Source organism: Chionomys nivalis, chromosome 6, assembly GCF_950005125.1.
Source record: "Chionomys nivalis chromosome 6, mChiNiv1.1, whole genome shotgun sequence".
In the NCBI taxonomy this organism is placed as follows: Eukaryota; Metazoa; Chordata; class Mammalia; order Rodentia; family Cricetidae; genus Chionomys; species Chionomys nivalis.
In genome coordinates, this window is record NC_080091.1 from 10,739,072 (window position 1) to 10,757,882 (window position 18,811).

An 18,811-nucleotide genomic window follows, 5' to 3' on the forward strand; every position below is an offset into this window, starting at 1 on the left:
GCAGTTGCAGACTCGGGGTTGCTGAGGACACAGCTCAGCTATTCAATCTCCATCCTTACTTCTGCAAGCTGAAGCCCCTGGGACAACCTTCCCCAGGTTCCAGGGTAATGAACTAGAGGCCCAGCTTGGGACCTCACTGTCTTAATTAAGGTTTCTATTGCTGCAACAAAACACCAGCCAAAAAGCAACTTGGTGAGAAAAGGGTTTATTTAGCTTACACTTCCAGATCATTTTTCATCATTGGAGGAAGTCAGGACAGGATGTAATGGATTAAACAAAAATGCTGCAGATCCCTGGTGGAGGCAGGCAGCAAACAGCTGGTCCTGAGAGCAGCCAGTCCCAGACGGCATAGTTCCCTGAGTGGCTGCAGTAGGCCATGAGTCCCAGGCAGGAGGCCGCATGGTGGGTGAGAAACCTCGGTGCGGCAGCCAGTCTCACAAGGAGAGACAGATGGGCATGCCATGAGACCATGCCACAGGTCTCCAAAGGTGGCTGGTCCCAAGCAGAAGCCACGAGGCGGGTGAGAGACAGAGACGTGGATTAACACACCATGCAGAGTGAGATGGATATTTATTTAGTGGGTTATGGAAGGGAAGGGAAGGGAAAGGGAAAAGGGAGAAGAGCAGAAAGAGGAGGCAGAGAAACAAAGAGGGGGGAGGGGAGAAGTGGGGAGAAGCTGCCTCTTCGGGGGAGAGACAGAAAAGGAAGGGACTCCGTCTGGAAGCCAGAGATCAGCTTGCCTCAGCTGATGGGGAGAGGGGGGCTTGTCTCTTAAAGGAACAGGACAGATCATAACACAGGAACCAGGAACTCATACAGGGAAGGAACCTGGAGGCAAGAGCTGATGCAGAGGCCATGGAGGATGCTACTTACTCCCATGGCTTGCTCAACCTATTTTCTTATAGGACTCCGGACCACCAGCCCAGGGATAGCATCATTCAGTGGATTGGACCCTCCCCTGTTGATCACTAATTGAGAAAATGTCTTACAGCTGTGTCTCAAGGAGGCGTTTCCTCAACTGAAGCTCCTTCCTCTGTGATGACTTTAGCTTGTGTCAAGTTGACACACAAAGCCAGCCAGTCCAACTGACCCTGTCAACTTGACACACAAATACATAACTATTAAGCCGCAACCTTTCCTTTCTGATGCATCCCCAAGATCTCACATTAAAAACATAAATAACTTGGGCAGAGCAGTGGTGGCGCACACCTTTAATCCCAGCACTCGGGAGGCAGAGGTAGGCAGATCTCAGTGAGTTTAAGGCCAGCCTGGTCTACAAGAGCTAGTTCCAGGACAGGCTCCAAAACTACAGAGAAACCCTGTCTCAAAACACCAAAAGCAAACAAACAAATAAAATAGTCAATCTTTTTAAAAATCCAAAGTCTTTAAAATTCAAAATTTCTCCACTGAGCTCCAGTAAAATATTTATACTCCAGTGAAGTACTTCAAGAGGGAAAATTGGGTCACAGTCACAATCAAAGCAAAGCCAAACCAAATTCTAACCGTCCAGTATCTGGAATCCACTCACGATCTTCTGAACTCCAAGGGTTTGGGTCACTTCTCCAGCTCTACAGCGCCCACAGCTTGTCTTCTAGGCTGCAGTGGCCTCCGCTCCACTGTGACACTGTTGGTGGCGGTCATCCCATCGTACTGGCGTCTCCGAAACGCTGGGCCTCAGCTGCTCTCCATGGAAACAAGCACCACCTGGGTGGCTCTTACACATCGCCAAGTCGTGCTGCCTGCACGGGGTACTACCTTGGCCACCTCTGGACACCTCCTCTGTGCTCTCAGGAAACTTTTCCCAGAAGATCTCGCCTCAGTGATGCTGGTCTCTTCTCAATCACGTCGAATTTCTTAGCTCCAACTGGCCAGCACCAAGTATTCCAGCAAAGCAAAGCTTCACGTTAGTCATTCTGGTGTTTTGTTAACCACAGCTGGTTCTTCAGCCCCAGCTATCTAGAACCACAGACTCTTAATTTAAAATAACAAGTGTCCCCAATAGAGCCTTTAAATTTCCCTCTGAAACCTCACAAGCCAGGCCTCCATCCTCTGCCCTGCTCTCAACATTCCCAAGCTCCCACAGAGCTCTGGGGTCCACAATAGCAGTTCCAGGACAGGCTCCAAAGCTACAGAGAAACCCTGTCTCCAAAACACCAAAAAAAAAAATTAAATAAAGGGTTGAAGAGATGGCTCAGAGGTTAAGAGCATTGACTGCTCTTCCTGAGGTCCTGAGTTCAATTCCCAGCAACCACGTGGTGGCTCACAACCATCTGTAATGAGATCTAGTGCACTCTTCTGGTGAGTAGGCAGTATAGATAATAAATAAAAATCTTAAAAAAGAAAAAAAAAGAATAAAATCCAGGCGGTGGTGGCCCATGTCTTTAATCCCAGCACTCAGGAAGCGAAGGCAGGTGGATCTCTGTGAATTCAAGGCCAGTCTGGTCTACAGAATGAGTTCCAGGACAGGCTCCAAAGCTACAGAGAAATCTTGTCTCGAAAGAAAGAAAGAAAGAAAGAAAGAAAGAAAGAAAGAAAGAAAGAAAGAAAGAAAGAAAAGGATTTTTAAAAAGCCAGGCTCCAAAGCTAAAGAGAAACTCTGTCTCAAAAAAAAAATAAATAAATAAATCAAAATAAATAAATAAATAGTGAATAAAAAAGCCCAGGCTGGATTCTCTTGTGCTCCGTCTTTGTTCAATTTTATTTTGTTTTGCTTTGTGTTGTTGTTGGTAGTGGTGGTGGTGGTGGTGTGTGTGTGTGTGTGTCTGTATCTGTGTGAATTGAATTCAGAACCCTATGCCCTAATCTTTTTCCATTTTAAGGTGAAGGTCTCCCTGTGTACCTCAGACTGAAGTTAAAGTCACAGATATCCCCCCTGTCTCAGCCTCCCACGAGCTGGGATGATGGGTGGCAATAGTCACGCCTTAATTTCCATTTTTCTTCATCACTTTCCAGCAAGGCCCCTGCTCCTGTCTCTCCCCATATCTGGGCAAATCCCCTGAATCCCCCAGAGACTCTGGGTTCTCTTGGTGCTGAAGATGGGGGTGTGGCCTGGAATTCCCGGGGACACCAGCCTGTCCTGGGGGTTTCCTTGGGTGTCCTGAACACTTCAGAATGTTCCAGGGGCTAGGGACTACCTGGGGGTAGCAGTTGCTCCCTGTTGTCTGGGCCCTGACACAGTTTTGGGAAGATGTAGGTGGTAAGAGGGCCACCACCCCGCACTGGTACCAGTCTCTGGGCCAGTGTCCCCTGTCTCTTTCAGTCCCTCTTTCTCTGTCTCTCTCCTCGTCTCTTAGTCTCTGTTTCTCTGTGTCTCTCCCGCTCCCCTCCGCTACCGGCACATCTACGCATCTGCCCTCTCCCTCACCCACCTTCCTGGGGCTTCCCCATCAGCAGGAAGTAAGGCCACCCAGTGACTTCTCCCTTTTGGGGCCCTCTCCCTGCCCGCACCTCAAGGCCTTTCACACTCACACACGGGGCAGTTGGTGACTGAGTCTGGACTGTCACCATCGCCGCCGTGTCCTGCTCCACACACTGGGCGACTGAACTGCGCTGGGCAGATCCTCACCAGGACAAGGCTTCCAGAACAGGAACGATCCTTTGTCCCTTCTCCGGCGAGTCTGGCGAATAGAGCCACACAGGCATGTCCCGGCGGCTCCTCCTGTCACTTGCCCTCTGGGCTAGCTGCTCCCCTGGCAATGCAGGGACAGGTAGGTGGTCACACTGGGGATAAGGTGCCTGGGTCAAAGGGACCAGCCCTTCGCTTTCAGTCTTAGGTTATATCTGGAATCGGGTAGGAACTCACACCTACCTATACCAGTGGGACCTGTTCCCATTCCGCTATAGGGATGGGGAAACTGAGGCACAGAGAGGCAAAGCCTTGTTTACCCAGGCAGAGGTACCCTTGAGCTTAGAGGTTTGGGGAGATCAACAGTTAACTCTCAGCAACCCTCAAGTTTCACCTTTGTGACTTCAGTGTGGGTTTGAAACTCTCAGAGAGGCTGGGCGCGATAGTACACACCTGACGCAGGGCACTCTCGAGGCTGAGGCAGGAAGCAGCGGAGTTCAAGGTCATTTGCAGTTACTAGTGAGTTCGAGGCTGCATGAGACCTGCCTTAAAAAAGAAAGAAAGAAAGAAAGAAAGAAAGAAAGAAAGAAAGAAAGAAAGAAAGAAAGAAAGAAAGAAAGAAAGAGGGAGGGGGGGAGGGAGGGAGGGAGGGAGGGAGGGAGGAAGGAAGGAAGGAAGGAAGGAAGGAAGGAAGGAAGGAAGGAAAGAAGGAAAAAAGAGAGAGAGAGAAAAGGAAGGACGGAAGGAAGAAACTCAGTTTTCTCATCTAGAAAATGGGCTCTGTTGAGGCCCTGGGGGTTTGTCGTAGACGTAGGAGCTCATGCTTCCACACATGACAGAGACCTGCGAGGCTCCTGGAAGCTCACGTTCCTGTCTCTCCCGCCCTAGCTGCTCTGAGCCAGCCTAGGGTGCGATGCCATGCCTCTCGGTACCCTGTGGCTGTGGACTGCTCCTGGACGCCGTTGCGGGCTCCCAACTCCACCAGACCCACGTCCTTCATCGCCACTTACAGGTCAGAGAATGGAGAGGGGCCAGGACGACGAAGGGGAACTAACAGATTGCAATATTCCACTCCACTCGGGGTTGGAGGCAGCCTGGGACCCACGGGAACCTGTCTCCGAAACAACAGAACAAGTGTGGGATGTGGGTAATCTAGGGAGTTCTTCAGAACTCGGTATCCCCCTGACCGTGTCCGGGTCCCACAGTCTGCTGTGCGTAGACTGGGACCCCGCGGACACCTAGATGCCCTTTGCGACTCCCACGGTGCTTCCCACGCAGGCTCGGTGTGGTCACCCAGCAGCAGAGCCAGTCCTGCCTACAGTCCACCCCCGAGGCTACGTGCTGCACCATCCCCCACGTGCACCTGTTCTCCACGGTGCCCTACGTGTTAAATGTCACTGCGCTTCATCCCAGCGGTGCCAGCAGCAGCCTTCTGGCCTTTGTGGCTGAGCGGATCAGTGAGTGTCTGTCCTTCCCGCCTCTCTCAGTCCCCGCCCTCCACCATGCCTCCCCCCGCCCCGCCGCCGCCCCCACGTCCTGCCAGGTACCTGCAGCCTTCTCTACTCCAGCCTCACTGACTTTCTGTTGCCTCCTCAACACCCCAAACTCCATCCTATCCGAAGCGTTTGCATAGCTTCGTTGCTTGGCCTTCTTAGGTCACTGCTTGGGCGTCAGCTTCTCGGTGAGGCCCCCCAAAGGTATATTACTAAACATAAGTGACAATTGCGGTGAAAGGAGGACGAAAGCCGATGTGTTATACAGGGCTTTAATCCCAGAGGTAGGCCGGTCTCCGAGAGTACGGGGTAAATTGGAGTCAAGAACCCAAGACCCTGATACTAAACAAAAAAAAAAAAAAAAGGAAGGAAGGAAGGAAGGAAGGAAGGAAGGAAGGAAGGAAGGAAGACCGGGCAGTGGTGGCACATGCCTTAAATTCCAGCACTCAAGAGGCAGAGACAGGCGGATCTCTATGAGTTCGAGACCAACCCCGTCTACAGAGTGAGTTCCAGGACTGGCTCCATAGCTACTGAGAAACCCTGTCTGTTTCGGTGTAGGTCAGTGAAAGGCTACTCTGCCCTCAAAGTCTCCACTCCCAGATATCTGCTCAACAAAAATAAAAATGTTCATCCCTACAAATCCTTGACAACCTTATGCACAGCATCCAGAAGGGGGCAGTCCATGCCACGTGTCCTCCTGTGGATGGATGGATGGATGGATGGATGGATGGATGGATGGATGGATGGATGGATGGATAGATGGATGGATGGATAGACAGACACACAATATCCATCTACACAAAGAACACCACTCAGCCCTGGAGAATGAGGCTCTGGCGCCAACTACAGTGAGGAGGGACCTTGAGGGCACAGTGCTCAGTGAGCAACCCAGACACAAACCGCACAGCGTGGGCTCCAGAACAGGGAGATCCAGAGACAGAAGAGCTGTGGGTGCTGTAGGGAGATGGCTTATGGGTGTAGAGCTTGTGTTGGCATGAAGCAGCGTGCGGGAGGCAGGTAGAGAAATGGTAACACTCTCCGATGTCCTCCAGATGTCCTGTGAGAATGGTGTCTTGGGAAAGCCCTTCAGCCCACTTGGGACTTACACTCTGAAACTCTCTCTTTGTCATGACTTCTGTCAGCAGAGGCAATGGTGATTCAACAAATGCTTGCTCCTTGCGAAGATGGGTGAATGAATGCATGACTGACATGATTGCATAATGAACAAATGACTTAATGAGGGAATGAATGAACGCGTGAATGATACAGTGAATGAGGGAAGGACTTAATGAGTGAGGAAATGAATAACTGAATGACCTAATGGTCTAATCAAAGCATGAATGAATGAATGTACAAATGGATAAGTGAAGAAACCAATGGATTCAATGAATGAATGACAGTGGACGAGTTAATAAATCAATGAATACATCTGCACGTGAACCAAGCAATAAATAAGTGTGAGTGAGCAGGTGGCTAAGCAAGCTAAGGAATTAGTGAAGGTCTGAATGAACAAGTGAAGGAACGAACTGATGGGATGAATGGGCTCTAAAGGCGAGAGCCAGCACATGAATGAATGAAGGAGGAAACCAGTGGAGCCGCTTCTGATCCCGCCCCCCTGCTCCCCGCAGTCAAGCCCGACCCCCCGGAAGGCGTGCGTCTGCGCAAAGCGGGGCAGCTGCTGCAGGTGCTGTGGCATCCCCCTGCCTCCTGGCCCTTCCCGAACATCTTCTCTCTCAAGTACCGCGTCCGCTACCGGCGCCACGGTGCCTCTCACTTCCGCCAGGTGAGAGGGGGTTTGGGAGAGGGTGAGACAGGGTTCTCCTGGACATCCCCCGGTCTCCACCTCCCGCCTCTCTGTAGGAGCGCTGAGATCACGTAACCCTGCAGCTGGTTTACAAGAATTCTGGGGTTTCGAACTCACCGCCCGCACTTTACCCAGGTTTACCCCAGCTCCCGGTACAGCGTGGTCCTACCCACCGCCTCGTCCTCTCCCCCCGCAGGTGGGACCCATTGAAGCCACGACCTTCACCTTCAGGGCCGCTAAGTCCTATGACAAGTACTGTGTCCAGGTGTCAGCCCAGGACCTCACGGACTATGGGAAACCAAGTGACTGGAGCCTCCCTGGGCAAGCAGAGGGGACGCCCCAGAAATCCTTCAAGAGGGACTAGGTCTTTGATAGCAGACCCTAATGTCGTCTGCTTCAATGTCTGGGTGGCCTGGCCTGGCCTGGGTTCGAGTCCTGAATTTGCACGAGCTGAAATCCTCGGCGCGTTGACTTGACCTCTCTGGACATCAATTTCCAAATCTGTGGGGATGTTATTTCTCCTTCCATCAGTTCCGTGCTTTGTAAACTGTAAATGTGATTTGATTAGAAATTTTGATTAAATAAGAATTATTAACCTGGCAATGGTGGCGCAAACCTTTAATCCAAGCACTTGGAAGGCAGAGGCAGGTGGATCAATATGAGTTCAAGGCCATTCAGGTCTATAGAGCAAGTTCCGGACAGCCAGGGCTACACAGAGAAACCCTGTCTCGAAAAACCCCAAAACAAAACAAAATTATTATTATTATTATGGGGAATGGAGGCGATCGAGACAGGACTTCTTTGTGTAGGCCTGGCTGTCCTAGACCAGGCTGGCCTCGAACTCTCAGACATCTTCCTGTCTCTGCCTCACAAGGGCTGAGGTTAAAGACGTACGCCACCACCGCCTGACAAGAATTATTAAAATTGTCCATTTTAAAAATTTAAGTATTTTAATTTCATTTCTAAATATGTGCGTGTGGGGAGTACGGCAGTGCCCACGGCAGTCAGAAGAGGGCGCCAGAGCACTGAGCCTCCTCTCCAGCCGCTTGTCCACCTTGTCCGCTGAGTGAGCTATGTGAATGTCTGTGTTTGTCTACAACCCCAAAACAAGGGCTTCATGACGAAAAGAAGTTGATGTGGCTCAAGGTTCAGGAGCCTTGGAGGACACAGTACTTATTGTGCTAGCTCCAAGAAGAAATTCCACGTGGTACAATGTCTAAAGGTGGAAGGGTCGGGGAGCACGCGGGTGAGAGAAAGGGAGCAGATAAAGCAAGGTGTAAGGTCCGGGTTCCTATCATCTGCGCTGAAAAAGGACAAACACACCGTAGCACTTGTTTTCCCAACTGGGAGCCAAACAGGATGCAGCCCGGCCTTGTCGAAATGAGGACAGAGGGAAAGAATGGTGGGGAGCTAAAGGTCAGCCTGGAGATTCTGTCCCAAGAAGAATAAGGAGGAAAAGGAGAAGGAGGGCTGGGGGCGTGGTTCAGGGGTGCTGCCCCTGCCTAGGATCCCCAGATGAGGGGCTTGCCATCGTTTGTATGCACAAACAATAACTAAGCAAATGTAAAAGCCAGTCAGTCTAAGCCTGCGTGCTCCATCACGCCTTTAATCCTAACACTCGGGAGGCAGATGAATTACTGAGATTTCAAGGACAGCCTGGTGAGTGTCTGTCTCACAAAAGAGAAAAAAAAGAGAAAAAACACAAACCAACAACAGCAAAACAATAAAAATCAAGCAGGCCACTGATTTCCAGCTACTCAAGAGACTTGCAGGAAAACTGTGGCAAACTTAAGGCCCTCTGGACATTTTAGGGAGAGGCTGGGTAGTGACTCAGTGGTAGAGTGACTGCCTGGCTTGTGCAAAGAGGAAGGGAGGGAAGGAGTGAGGGAGGAAGGAAAGAAGAAAGGAGGGAAGGAAGGAAGAAATAAACAGAACGGGGAGGTAGCATAGCCTTTAATCCCAGCACTTGGGAGGCAGAGGCAGTCGGATCTCTGTGAGTTCCTGACCAGCCAGGGCTACACAGTGAGACCCAGAATCAAATACAAACAACATCAATAGAGCAGAGATGAGGAACAAAACTTTATTGACTCTTTCCAGCGTGGCGCACACGCACACACGCAAGTCAGATGCTCCCGGAACTTTTATTTACTCCCTCACCTACGGGCACTCAGGAAAGGAACAAAAGCGCACGCGGGACCTTGATCGACAGGTACCACAGCCAATGAGAACTCTAAAACCTACGACCTACGTCAGTAAGCCAGCCGAGGAAGTGACGTCAAGAGAACCGCGGCGCCTGGCCGAATAAACTCCGAGGGGACCGAAGAACACTGCTCCTTCGCTTGCTCGACGAACAGGAAGCGAATATGTCGGAACGGAAAGTTCTAAACGTAAGTGCTCGGAGTCTAGATGGCTCTGCCGCCAGTGGGACGTCCGAGGACTCCGGGAGAGGCTCACTTCCTTCCGGCTAGTTCCTTTAGGAATCCCCCCCCAACGGCTTTCCGTGGGGCGGAGCCTCCCAAGCTTTGCCAATCGCATTTCTCAGGGGCGGTGTTAGCGTATGTTTCCCTTCCGGTTTAGGAGGCGTCAATCATTCCCAGGCGAGCGGAGCCTGGGTCACTTCATCCGATGGGTTTTCCACGGGAAACTGTCCAGTCGCTTTTCCCGGACCGTTGCGGGTGGTGCTCCTGGTGGCCTCAGTTCGTCCCAGTTTCTGTTAAGCGAATATCAGACAGCCCTTGGCCGCGTTTTCTACTCTAGATTCAGTGGCTGAGACACAAGGACTCAAGTTTCCTCTCTTCAAAAACTTTACTTTCCATTTCCCGGAATTTTGTGTTTGAGTCAGGGCCTCACTCTGTAGCCCAGAGTGGCCTCCGGTTCAACCCACCTGCCTGAGCCTCCCGATTGCTGGGGTTAGAGGCGTGTACCCCTACGCTGGGCTATATTCATTTTTAAAAGATGTATTTTTATTTTATCTTTTGCCTACATGTCTGTCTGTGCACTGCGGGCGTGCGTGCAGCGCCTAGCCTGACTGGGCTGGGATGACTGGCTAACAGTACCACCAGGCCCGAGTCCTCCTGAACTCTTGGCAAAGCTCCCTTCGAGCAAGGGAGACAACTCCCTCCCCCATGGGCCTAGCTGCCAGCAGGTCTGGTGTCCAAAGCAGAGTGCCTCCTTGCTGGTGGTTCACACAGTTTTGGACTTTTGGTTTTTTGAGACAGAGTTTCTCTGTGCAACAGCCCTAGCTGTCCTGGAACTCACTCTGTAGACCAGGTTGGCCTCAAACCCACAGAGATCCACCTGCCTCTGCCTCCTGAGTGCTGAAATTAAAGGCGTGCGCCACCACCACCGCCCGGCCTCTTTTTTACTTTTTTTTACAGGGGAGTTTGTCATTGTCCACCCCCGTCTCACACTAGCAGGTGCTGGGGTGGAAGGTGTGGGCATTAGCATGCTCTTGATAACCCAGAGTGGCTGTGCCTGTGTGTCTCACCCCAGCCTCCCAAGTACACAGAGAAGAATTCACTGACCAGGTTTTACCCTGAGATGGTGTCGGAGAGCCAGTGTGGTTCCCTAGTCCAAACTGGACCATCATCGACAGTGCCTGATTTATATTGGGTCCCCGTTACCTCATGAGCATCTAGAGTCCTGTGTGCTGGGCAGAAGGGGTCCACCCCTCTGCAAACCATGAGCCTCTGGAGCCTTCCCTGGAAGGCATGTCGCAGCTCTGGGGAGCAACATGCACACACCCTGTGATTTGTCTGAGAGAAGGTTCTGGAAGCTTGTACGTCCCTCTCTTCTCATGGCTGTTCTTCAAATGACCCATGTCTGGGAAGACACGAGCAGAATGAATCCTGGGTAGATCCCTAAACTGGGCCATCTTGGGTCCCCCGACGTGGCTCCCAGACCCCTTTTCCGCCCACATGGGCCCTGAGTACTGGAAAACCCCATCACTCCCTTCCCCTGCAGAAATACTACCCACCTGACTTCGACCCGTCAAAGATCCCGAAACTCAAGCTACCCAAGGACCGGCAGTACGTGGTTCGCCTGATGGCCCCCTTCAACATGAGGTGAGTCCCCGGGGTGCGAGGCCAGGGCTGGAGTCTGGAGAAACAGCAAACATCCTCACGGGGTCCCCAGCCCCCCATCAGAAGGCCTCACTGGACAGTCAGTGACACCTGGCCCCTCCAGTGGCAACCCTCTTCCTGCCCCAGGGTCTTTGAGCAGCCGTGGCTCTGCAATTCTCATGTCAATGGCTCTTGTCCTCCTCATAGAGCCTGCTTCCCATCTCATCCCAGACATTCATCCCACCCTTCCCCTGCTTTCCTGGTTCTTCCAGCTCGGAATCAAACAACCTTCAAACTTGACTTTGTGTGAGACCCATACTCCCGGTAGTCACCCTCATGGTCACTGAGGACAGAGCGGCTGCCCGTGTTAGCTGGCAGACCATCCTCATTCCTTCATCTGCGCCTGTTCTAGTTATTTGAACATGGGGACTCGTTTGCTTGTGTGTTTTTGGTTTTGGTCTTTTGTTTTGTTTCGTTTTTGGAGACAGGGTTTCTCTGTGTAGCTTTGGAACCTGTCTTGGAACTTGCTCTGTAGACCAGGCTTGCCTCAAACTCACAGAGATCCTCCTGCCTCTGCCTTCCAAATACTGAAATTAAAGGCTTGTGCTGCCACCACCAGCACCGCCTAGCAAACACATGAACTCTTAGAAGAGAAAGTATTTAATTTGCGCACTTACAGTTTCAGAGGCTTAGTCCATCATCATGGGGAGCTTGGCGGCAGGCCTGGCAGGATGTGCTGGAGAAGTAGTTGGAAGCCACATCCTAATCCACAGGCAGAGAGAAACACTGGGCCCGCCATGGACTTTTGAAACCTCACATCCCAACCTCACATCACATACTTCCCCCAACAAGGCCACACCTCCTAATCCTTCTGACCCTTCCAATCCTTCCAAGTAGTGCCACTCCCTGGTGACTAAGCCTTCCAATGTGTGACATTCAAACCACCACATCCCTCCAGCAGGCAGTCGTCAGGCTCCCGCTGTTAGGCAGGACATGGCCCCAGCCTCGCGATGCTCACAGGCTAGTGAGGAGTGGAAATGATGCCCATCCTCTGGTAGCCACACAAGGACACATGAGGCAGGACAGGTGACCTGCCTGCTGGACAGTCAGGGAGGTGTTAGAATCTCAGGCCGGGGGATCTACAGAACAAAGGCCCTGAGGTAGGACCAAGCCAGAGGTGTCAGCACAGCAGGAAGGAAAGAAGGTCAGGGCACAGGATCCTGCTGTTCCCTCTTTGTTCAGAGTCTCAGAAGCCCCACACACCCAGACACTGCAGTCCTCTCTGCCCGTGGAGGTGCTTGTGCTGCGGTCAGGTGCTGGAGCAGAATGCAGACATGCTCACGCATCTGCTCTGGCTGCAGGTGCAAGACATGTGGAGAATACATCTACAAGGGGAAGAAGTTCAATGCACGCAAGGAGACCGTCCAGAACGAGGCCTACCTGGGCCTGCCTATCTTCCGCTTCTATATCAAGTGCACGCGCTGCTTGGCCGAGATCACCTTCAAGGTAGGGGCTCCCTTCCTCGTGCACCTTTCTCTCTGAGGACTCCCCAGATGGAAGGTGCAGATGGAAGGTGCTTGCAGCAGGACCACACACAGACAACCCTGCCCGCCCGCGTGTGCGGATGTGGGGTCGGGTGCACAGGTGAGGACTGTGGAGCACACTGCGGATGTGGGATCAGGTGCACGGGTGAGGACTGTGTGGTCACACTGTGCTGGGCTTAGTTTGTTCGTCTCCTGGAGTCAGAGTGACCGTGGGTCCACCTGCCTCCACCTCTGGTGCCAGGATGACAGGCGTGTGCTGCCACATCTGTCTAAAAATCATGATTTTCCTTTGTTTTTTTGGAATGGAAGCCAGGGCTTCATAGGTACTCAGCGAAAACCTGGGAATTCAGGCAAAGACAGGAGAAGGGAAATTCCTTCTCTGGTCTACACCATTAGAGGCCATGGGTTTGTTTGGTTAGTGTTGTTTTTTTCACTGTAAGCTTTTTCCTGTGAGTTCAAAAAAATGAGATTTAATCAAAGTGAACAAAACAAGCTTGAATAAGTTACATTTTTATTTCACACGTGTTAATGTCTGGAATGTCTGTGTGCCTGGTGACCTTAAAGGCCAGAAGGGACATCGGATGCCCTGGGCCTGGGGTTACAGGTGATGATGGGCCACCATGTGGGTCCTGGGACTTGAACCCGGGTCCTCTGCAGGAGCAGCCAGTGCTCTAACCCTTGAGCTATCCCGTCATACCCTTGTTGTTGAGCGGAGTCCTCAGCTGCCCAGGCTGACCTCATGCACATCGTAGCTCCTGCATCCACCCCCCAGACGTGTGCACACATTAGCTTGTCCGTGTAGTTCATAAGCAGGAAGATAAAGCCAGATGTGTGCACAGCCAGGAGGCCTGAAGGTGAAGAGAGCACAGACGGAGGGGGCAAAGTAACTGGGACCTGAGGGGATGGAAGCCCGCCTCTGCAGTCAGGTGATCTGTGGGGTTTTTTGGTTTTTTTTGTTTTTTGTTTTTTTTGTTTTTTTTTTTGGTTTTCGAGACAGGGTTTGTCTGTGGTTTTGGAGCCTGTCCTGGAACTAGCTCTTGTAGACCAGGCTGGTCTCGAACTCACAGAGATCCGCCTGCCTCTGCCTCCCGAGTGCTGGGATTAAAGGCGTGCGCCACCACTGCCCGGCTGGTGATCTGTGTTATAGTCACGAATATCCCGGAGGGTCTGGGCTTTAGGGGGAAGGACACACCCACAAAAGGAGTAAGCAAAGAAAAGAGGCTGGCAGAGGGAGAAATACACACAGGAAGGCAGGCACCACCTGCAGCCATTGGCGATTTTGTCCCCTCCCCCACCTTACAGACAGACCCTGAGAACACGGACTACACCATGGAGCATGGCGCCACACGCAACTTCCAAGCCGAGAAGCTCCTGGAGGAGGAGGAAAAGCGTGTGCAGAAGGAGCGCGAGGATGAGGAGCTGAACAACCCCATGAAGGTCCTAGAGAACCGCACCAAAGACTCGAAACTGGAGATGGAGGTGCTGGAAAACCTGCAGGAGCTGAAGGACCTGAACCAGCGGCAGGCACACGTGGACTTTGAGGCCATGCTGCTGCAGCACCGCCTGTCGCAGGAACAGTGGCGACAGCAGCAGGAGGAGGAAGATGAGCGTGAGACTGCGTGAGCGGCCAGGGCCCTTCTGGATCCTTCTGTGGCTGCCCCTTCTCTCCCCTCAGCCCAGAGCCCCCTCCTGCCCAGTCCCCTCAGACCCTCGGTATCCAGTGTTGCATGACCATCACTGGCTTTTTGTGTCGGTCCCATGGCTGTGGGTTTGTTGTTTGAGACAAGGTCTTATGTAGTCCAGGCTGGCCTCAAAATTACTAAGTAGCCAAGGATGGCCTTGAACTTCTGATCCTCCATCATCTGCCTCCCCAGAGCCGGGTGGTAGGCGTGTGCCTCTTCACCCAGCTCTTATATGCTTACTTATTTTGTAGTGCTGGGTATGGACCTCGAGCCTCCCATGTGCCAGTCAAGCCCTCAGCCCCTGGGCCACTGTCCTCAAAATTGTTAGCATCGCCCCTGCTCCCATTCCTTACCCTCTGAGAGCAGGACGAGGCAGCAGAGACCCCTGGGGGCCGTCCCTGCAGCATGTTCTCACTGTGTTCATCCTATAGGGCCTTGCTGGAGGAGGCTCGCCACCGCAGGCTTCTGGAGGATTCCGACTCAGAAGATGAAGCTCCGCCTTCCCGACCACGGGCAGCAGCAAAACCCAACCCCACAGCCATCCTGGACGAGGTGAGCAGGACCAGAGTGTGGGGAGTGGGTGCCCAGGCTAAGCAGCCACAGGGAAGCCATGGGCAGCAGCGCTGTTTCTAACAGGACAGACAGCCCACAGCATGGTTCCAGTGCTCTGTGTCCTGCTGCTGAGCCTGAGGAAACAGTCCACCAAGGCAGGGAGAGTCAAATGCCTGCCCCATAGCACAGGACCATGGTTTAGCCCAGTGCCATGCTGAAAGCCAGGTGCTCTAGTCGTGGTGAGCACACTTTTAATCCCAGCACTTGGGAGCAGAGGCAGCTGGCTCTCTCATGTCTGAGGTCAGCCTGGCTATATAGCAAGAGCCTGTTTCAAAATGTAAAGCCAGATGTAGGCCTTCAGGCCTGGGATCTGACACCAGGAGGCGGAGGCAGGAAGTCCTGGGTTGTACCACGTGGGATCTGTCAAGTCACTGAGAGACCCTGCCTCAGAAACCGTGATGGGGATCAACTGATGAAGACAGGTGTCGGCCTCTGGCTCCCACACGTGGGCGCACAGTGAACAACACAAAAGCCCACAGAACCAAGATCCGGCCCACTGAAGGAAGAAGGGCTGTCCCTACTTCCCATCCAGGTCCTGGGAACATTCTGAACTTTGCAGCAGCTGCAGCCTTAGCTGTTGAAGGTTCTAGGCCTTCTAGCCTCTTGCAGCTGCATCCAGATGTGAGTGCCAGTGCACACACTCAGCTTTTAGGTCCGCAGATAGCCTCCCTCCCACCCTTTGTGACAGCTGTGTATACTGGGCCGCTGACTCCCAGGATCCTCTTGTCTCAGTTACAGCCATGTGCTGCTCTGCCTAGCTCTTGGTGGTACTGGAGACTTGAACTCAGGTCTTCATTCTTCAGGCAGGCGTGCTAACTGGGCCCTCTTCCCATGTGGAATCCAGACTTGCTCTGGTTCTGTTTTGTTTTTCTTTGAAGCGGGGTCACACTCTACAGCCCATCCTGACTTCAAATCCACAGTCCTCCTGCTTCAGCCACCATGGGCTAGGGTGACATGTGGTCCCTCATGTCCTCACACCCCCAGACCCCTGGAGCAGTGGCACACACCTGTCATGGCAGCACATGGGGAGGCCAAGGCCAGCTTGGACTGCAGGTTGAGCACCTACTATGTGCCAGGAGCTATTGGTGGCACTCGGGGATAGTGATCAAAAACTGATTGTGAACTGAGGATAGGGGTGGGTAGGCGTTCATAGGATGAGAATGACCAGCAGGTGAAAAGTCCTCAGATGCCTCCCTGGACCTTGGGAACCAGAGAGGAATTTAGAGCTGCAACAGACTCGATGTGCACACTGGCTCCAGAGAGCCAGGTCGGGGAGGTCAGGGGCGACAGATGTGCACGGTCCCCACAGGCACCGAAGGCCAAGAGGAAGGCAGAGGCAGTGGGCAGCAGGGCACAGCTGGCTGGATTGGTGGTGCCAAAGAAGATGAAGGCGGAAGCCAACGGGGGCTCAGAGCAGGTCCAGATGCCTGCCGTGGGTAAGTCTCCATCACCAGCCCTGGGTGACAGCACTGTGCCTGGTACTGTCTAGAAGCCTCATAGGGTGGGTGAGGTGAGGCCAGTGACCCTAGATCAGGGGTTCAGGGTCAACCTCAACTACATAGTGAATTTAAGGCCAGTCTGGGCTACATGAGACCCCGTCTCAAAAAAAAAGGAGTGAGGCGGTGCTGGCCGCACCTTTAATCCTAATACTCAGGAAGCAGCGACGGGCGGAGCTCTGAGTCTGAGGCCAGCCTCGCTACAGAGCTAGCTCCAGGACAGCCAGGCAACACAGAGAAACCCTGTCTCAAACAAAAAAGATAAAAGGAGCAAAGGCCTGGAATCGAAGTCACATGAGAGCTAAATTCTCCACATGGCTGGTTAGTGTCAAGGGACACCAGGTAGCTGAAGACAGGGTGCTGCCTGCGTAACCTGCAGCTTCAGGTCCTTTCTGTGGTTTGGATGATTTCACCGTATATAGAGAGCGCCCTGCTTGGGGTTGGCACGTCTTTGACACAATTGTCACTGCCAGATCCTAAAGCTCAGAGAGGGTCACCCACTGCCTGAAGCCACACAGCAAGTCAGGTGTTGGAGGCCACTGACCCTGTGTCATGTGGACACTCAACTGCTCTCTGGCCCAGTGTAGGATTGGGGTGATGGGTCCTCTAACCTGGGCATACTCCCCTGCCCTGCATCACTGGACTGATCTGTCCTCATAGGTGCTCCCGAGAGCAGGAAGACAGCTAACCTTGCACCCCAGACACCCGGGGCCTCCTCCCTGAGCCAGCTGGGTGCATATGGGGACAGCGAGGACAGTGACAGCTGAGCCCCTACAGCGACATCACAGACCCCAGAAACCAGAGGAGGAGACGGGATCAAGGAAGGCACCCTCAACAAGTTCCTCGTGACCATGTCTGCCGTGGATCCCAGCAGCGTGTGGAGAGGCAATGTCCCTTAGTACCAGGTGTCCTGGGACAGACAGCCTGTTCCACTCTGTCAGTCCTTGAGTTTGCCCCATCCCTTCCTACCACAGATCTGAACACCATCTGACGGGGCAGGTGGCAGGGTCCCTGGGGACTACCTCCCAACAAGGCCTGGGACTCTACCTGCAACACAATAATACTGTGTGGTAAAGAAAATCAATGACAGCCATGTGGACCAGCGAGAGACCCTGCCCGACCGTCTAACCAGAGCTAACACTCTCCTGGGATTTCGGCCACAGCCAGCCTGGGCCTGGACTCCAGCCCGTGTCCGTCATTCAGAATTTGGGGGTACATGAGTCTGTGTTCTGTAGGAAAACTGCTGAGCCTGAGTCTGTCATTTAGAGCACAGTGAGCCTGGGTGGGGCGGCAGTGGAGAGGCAGGCGTGTGTAGCCCAGGCTTGCCTTCACCTCCCCAGGCTGGGATGAGAGATGTGAACCAAGTTGATCTTAAACCTGAAATGTTCGTGTTGGAGTCTGCTTTTCCCTGACGTTCTTCCTTCTCACACCCTCCCAGAGCAGAGACACATCAGTGGCACCCTGGGGTCTGGTTGGAACCTCCCACTCCACCCCCACCCTGGCTTCCCCAGCTCTGCAGCTGTCATCATGCAGCCTGGGGGTCCCTGGCAACAGGAGCCACAAGAATAGCGCTGGCCCCACCACCTGTCCTTGCAGCTTAAACACTCGCTGGACCAGCCCACTCGTGGCCCTCTGACAGCCTGCTGGTCACCAGCGTGGCCCTGTGCTGGGACACATGGGCTGCATGCTGGGGTTAGGACACACTGCAGTCTGATCTGTGAGGCCCTTTTGCCCCAGACACCATTGTTCCTACAGCAGACTGGAGCACTGGGGAGCAGCTGGACCTCCCCCAGATTGGGAACCTTGAGAGTCAGTGACTTGCATCTTCCTCAGGCTATGGCCCAGGGAAGCACTGTACTTCACCTGACTGGGGACCACTGAAAGCGGAGCCACGCCTGCCTCAGGCTGTGTGCATGCCCCACAGTAGACAGCACCTCCAGATGGGAGGCTACTCAGGGCAAGTTCTGCATCTGCCGTCAGACTGCACAAGGCAAGACCTGCCTCCGCAGGGTCCTCTACAAACACATTCATGCCTCCTTAGGTCTCTGTACACTAAAGGCATTGGCCACCAGACTCACTGTGGACCAGTGTACCTCCCCTCCTGTTCCTGTGCCTTGGCACACTTCTTCCCAGATTTGAGGTACAGTCGGGGAGGCCCCACTTCAAGCACTGTTGTGTGCCTGCCACATGATGGTCAGTCACACAGCTCCATCGCATGTCACCAACTACCGGCATGTGGAAATAGTGAGAGGACCAGACCGGGAAGTCCACTGTGAGACTCCAGAACAAGCTGGCGTAGAGACAGGTTGGATTCATGGAAACTGGCAGGGACATGGCAGGGGGAATATTCTAGAACTAGAGTGCAGCAGGTTCTATGGCTTTTCTGATACACTGTTCAACCCACTCGTGCGTCGTCGTATTTTCATTTTTGTTTTTGAGTTTTAGGTGCTTGATGTGGAACAAGCCCCCCCCCCCCCAGTGTTGGGCCAGCGCTCCCCTGTTAGCCGCCACCCCCTAGCCCTGGGGTTGTACTTCTGAAAAGGGCAGCGGTAGG

General features: G+C 53.1%; 2 protein-coding genes across 2 annotated transcripts; both read left to right on the forward strand.

The window, feature by feature from the left end:
• Positions 1–3,452: 3,452 nt before the first annotated feature.
• Ebi3 (Epstein-Barr virus induced 3) lies at positions 3,453–7,750 on the forward strand. Its single transcript, XM_057772641.1, has 5 exons — positions 3,453–3,707; positions 4,454–4,577; positions 4,844–5,022; positions 6,687–6,841; positions 7,059–7,750. Exons 1-5 carry the CDS (start codon positions 3,641–3,643, stop codon positions 7,224–7,226), a joined length of 693 nt encoding a protein of 230 aa, XP_057628624.1. The 5' UTR covers positions 3,453–3,640; the 3' UTR covers positions 7,227–7,750.
• Positions 7,751–9,144: 1,394 nt separating this feature from the next.
• On the forward strand, positions 9,145–17,632 carry Yju2 (YJU2 splicing factor homolog). Its single transcript, XM_057772329.1, has 7 exons — positions 9,145–9,249; positions 10,826–10,926; positions 12,285–12,429; positions 13,770–14,086; positions 14,581–14,701; positions 16,071–16,197; positions 16,918–17,632. The coding sequence occupies exons 1-7, from the start codon at positions 9,226–9,228 to the stop codon at positions 17,022–17,024; spliced, it is 942 nt and encodes a 313-aa protein (XP_057628312.1). The 5' UTR covers positions 9,145–9,225; the 3' UTR covers positions 17,025–17,632.
• The last annotated feature ends 1,179 nt before the right edge of the window (positions 17,633–18,811 follow it).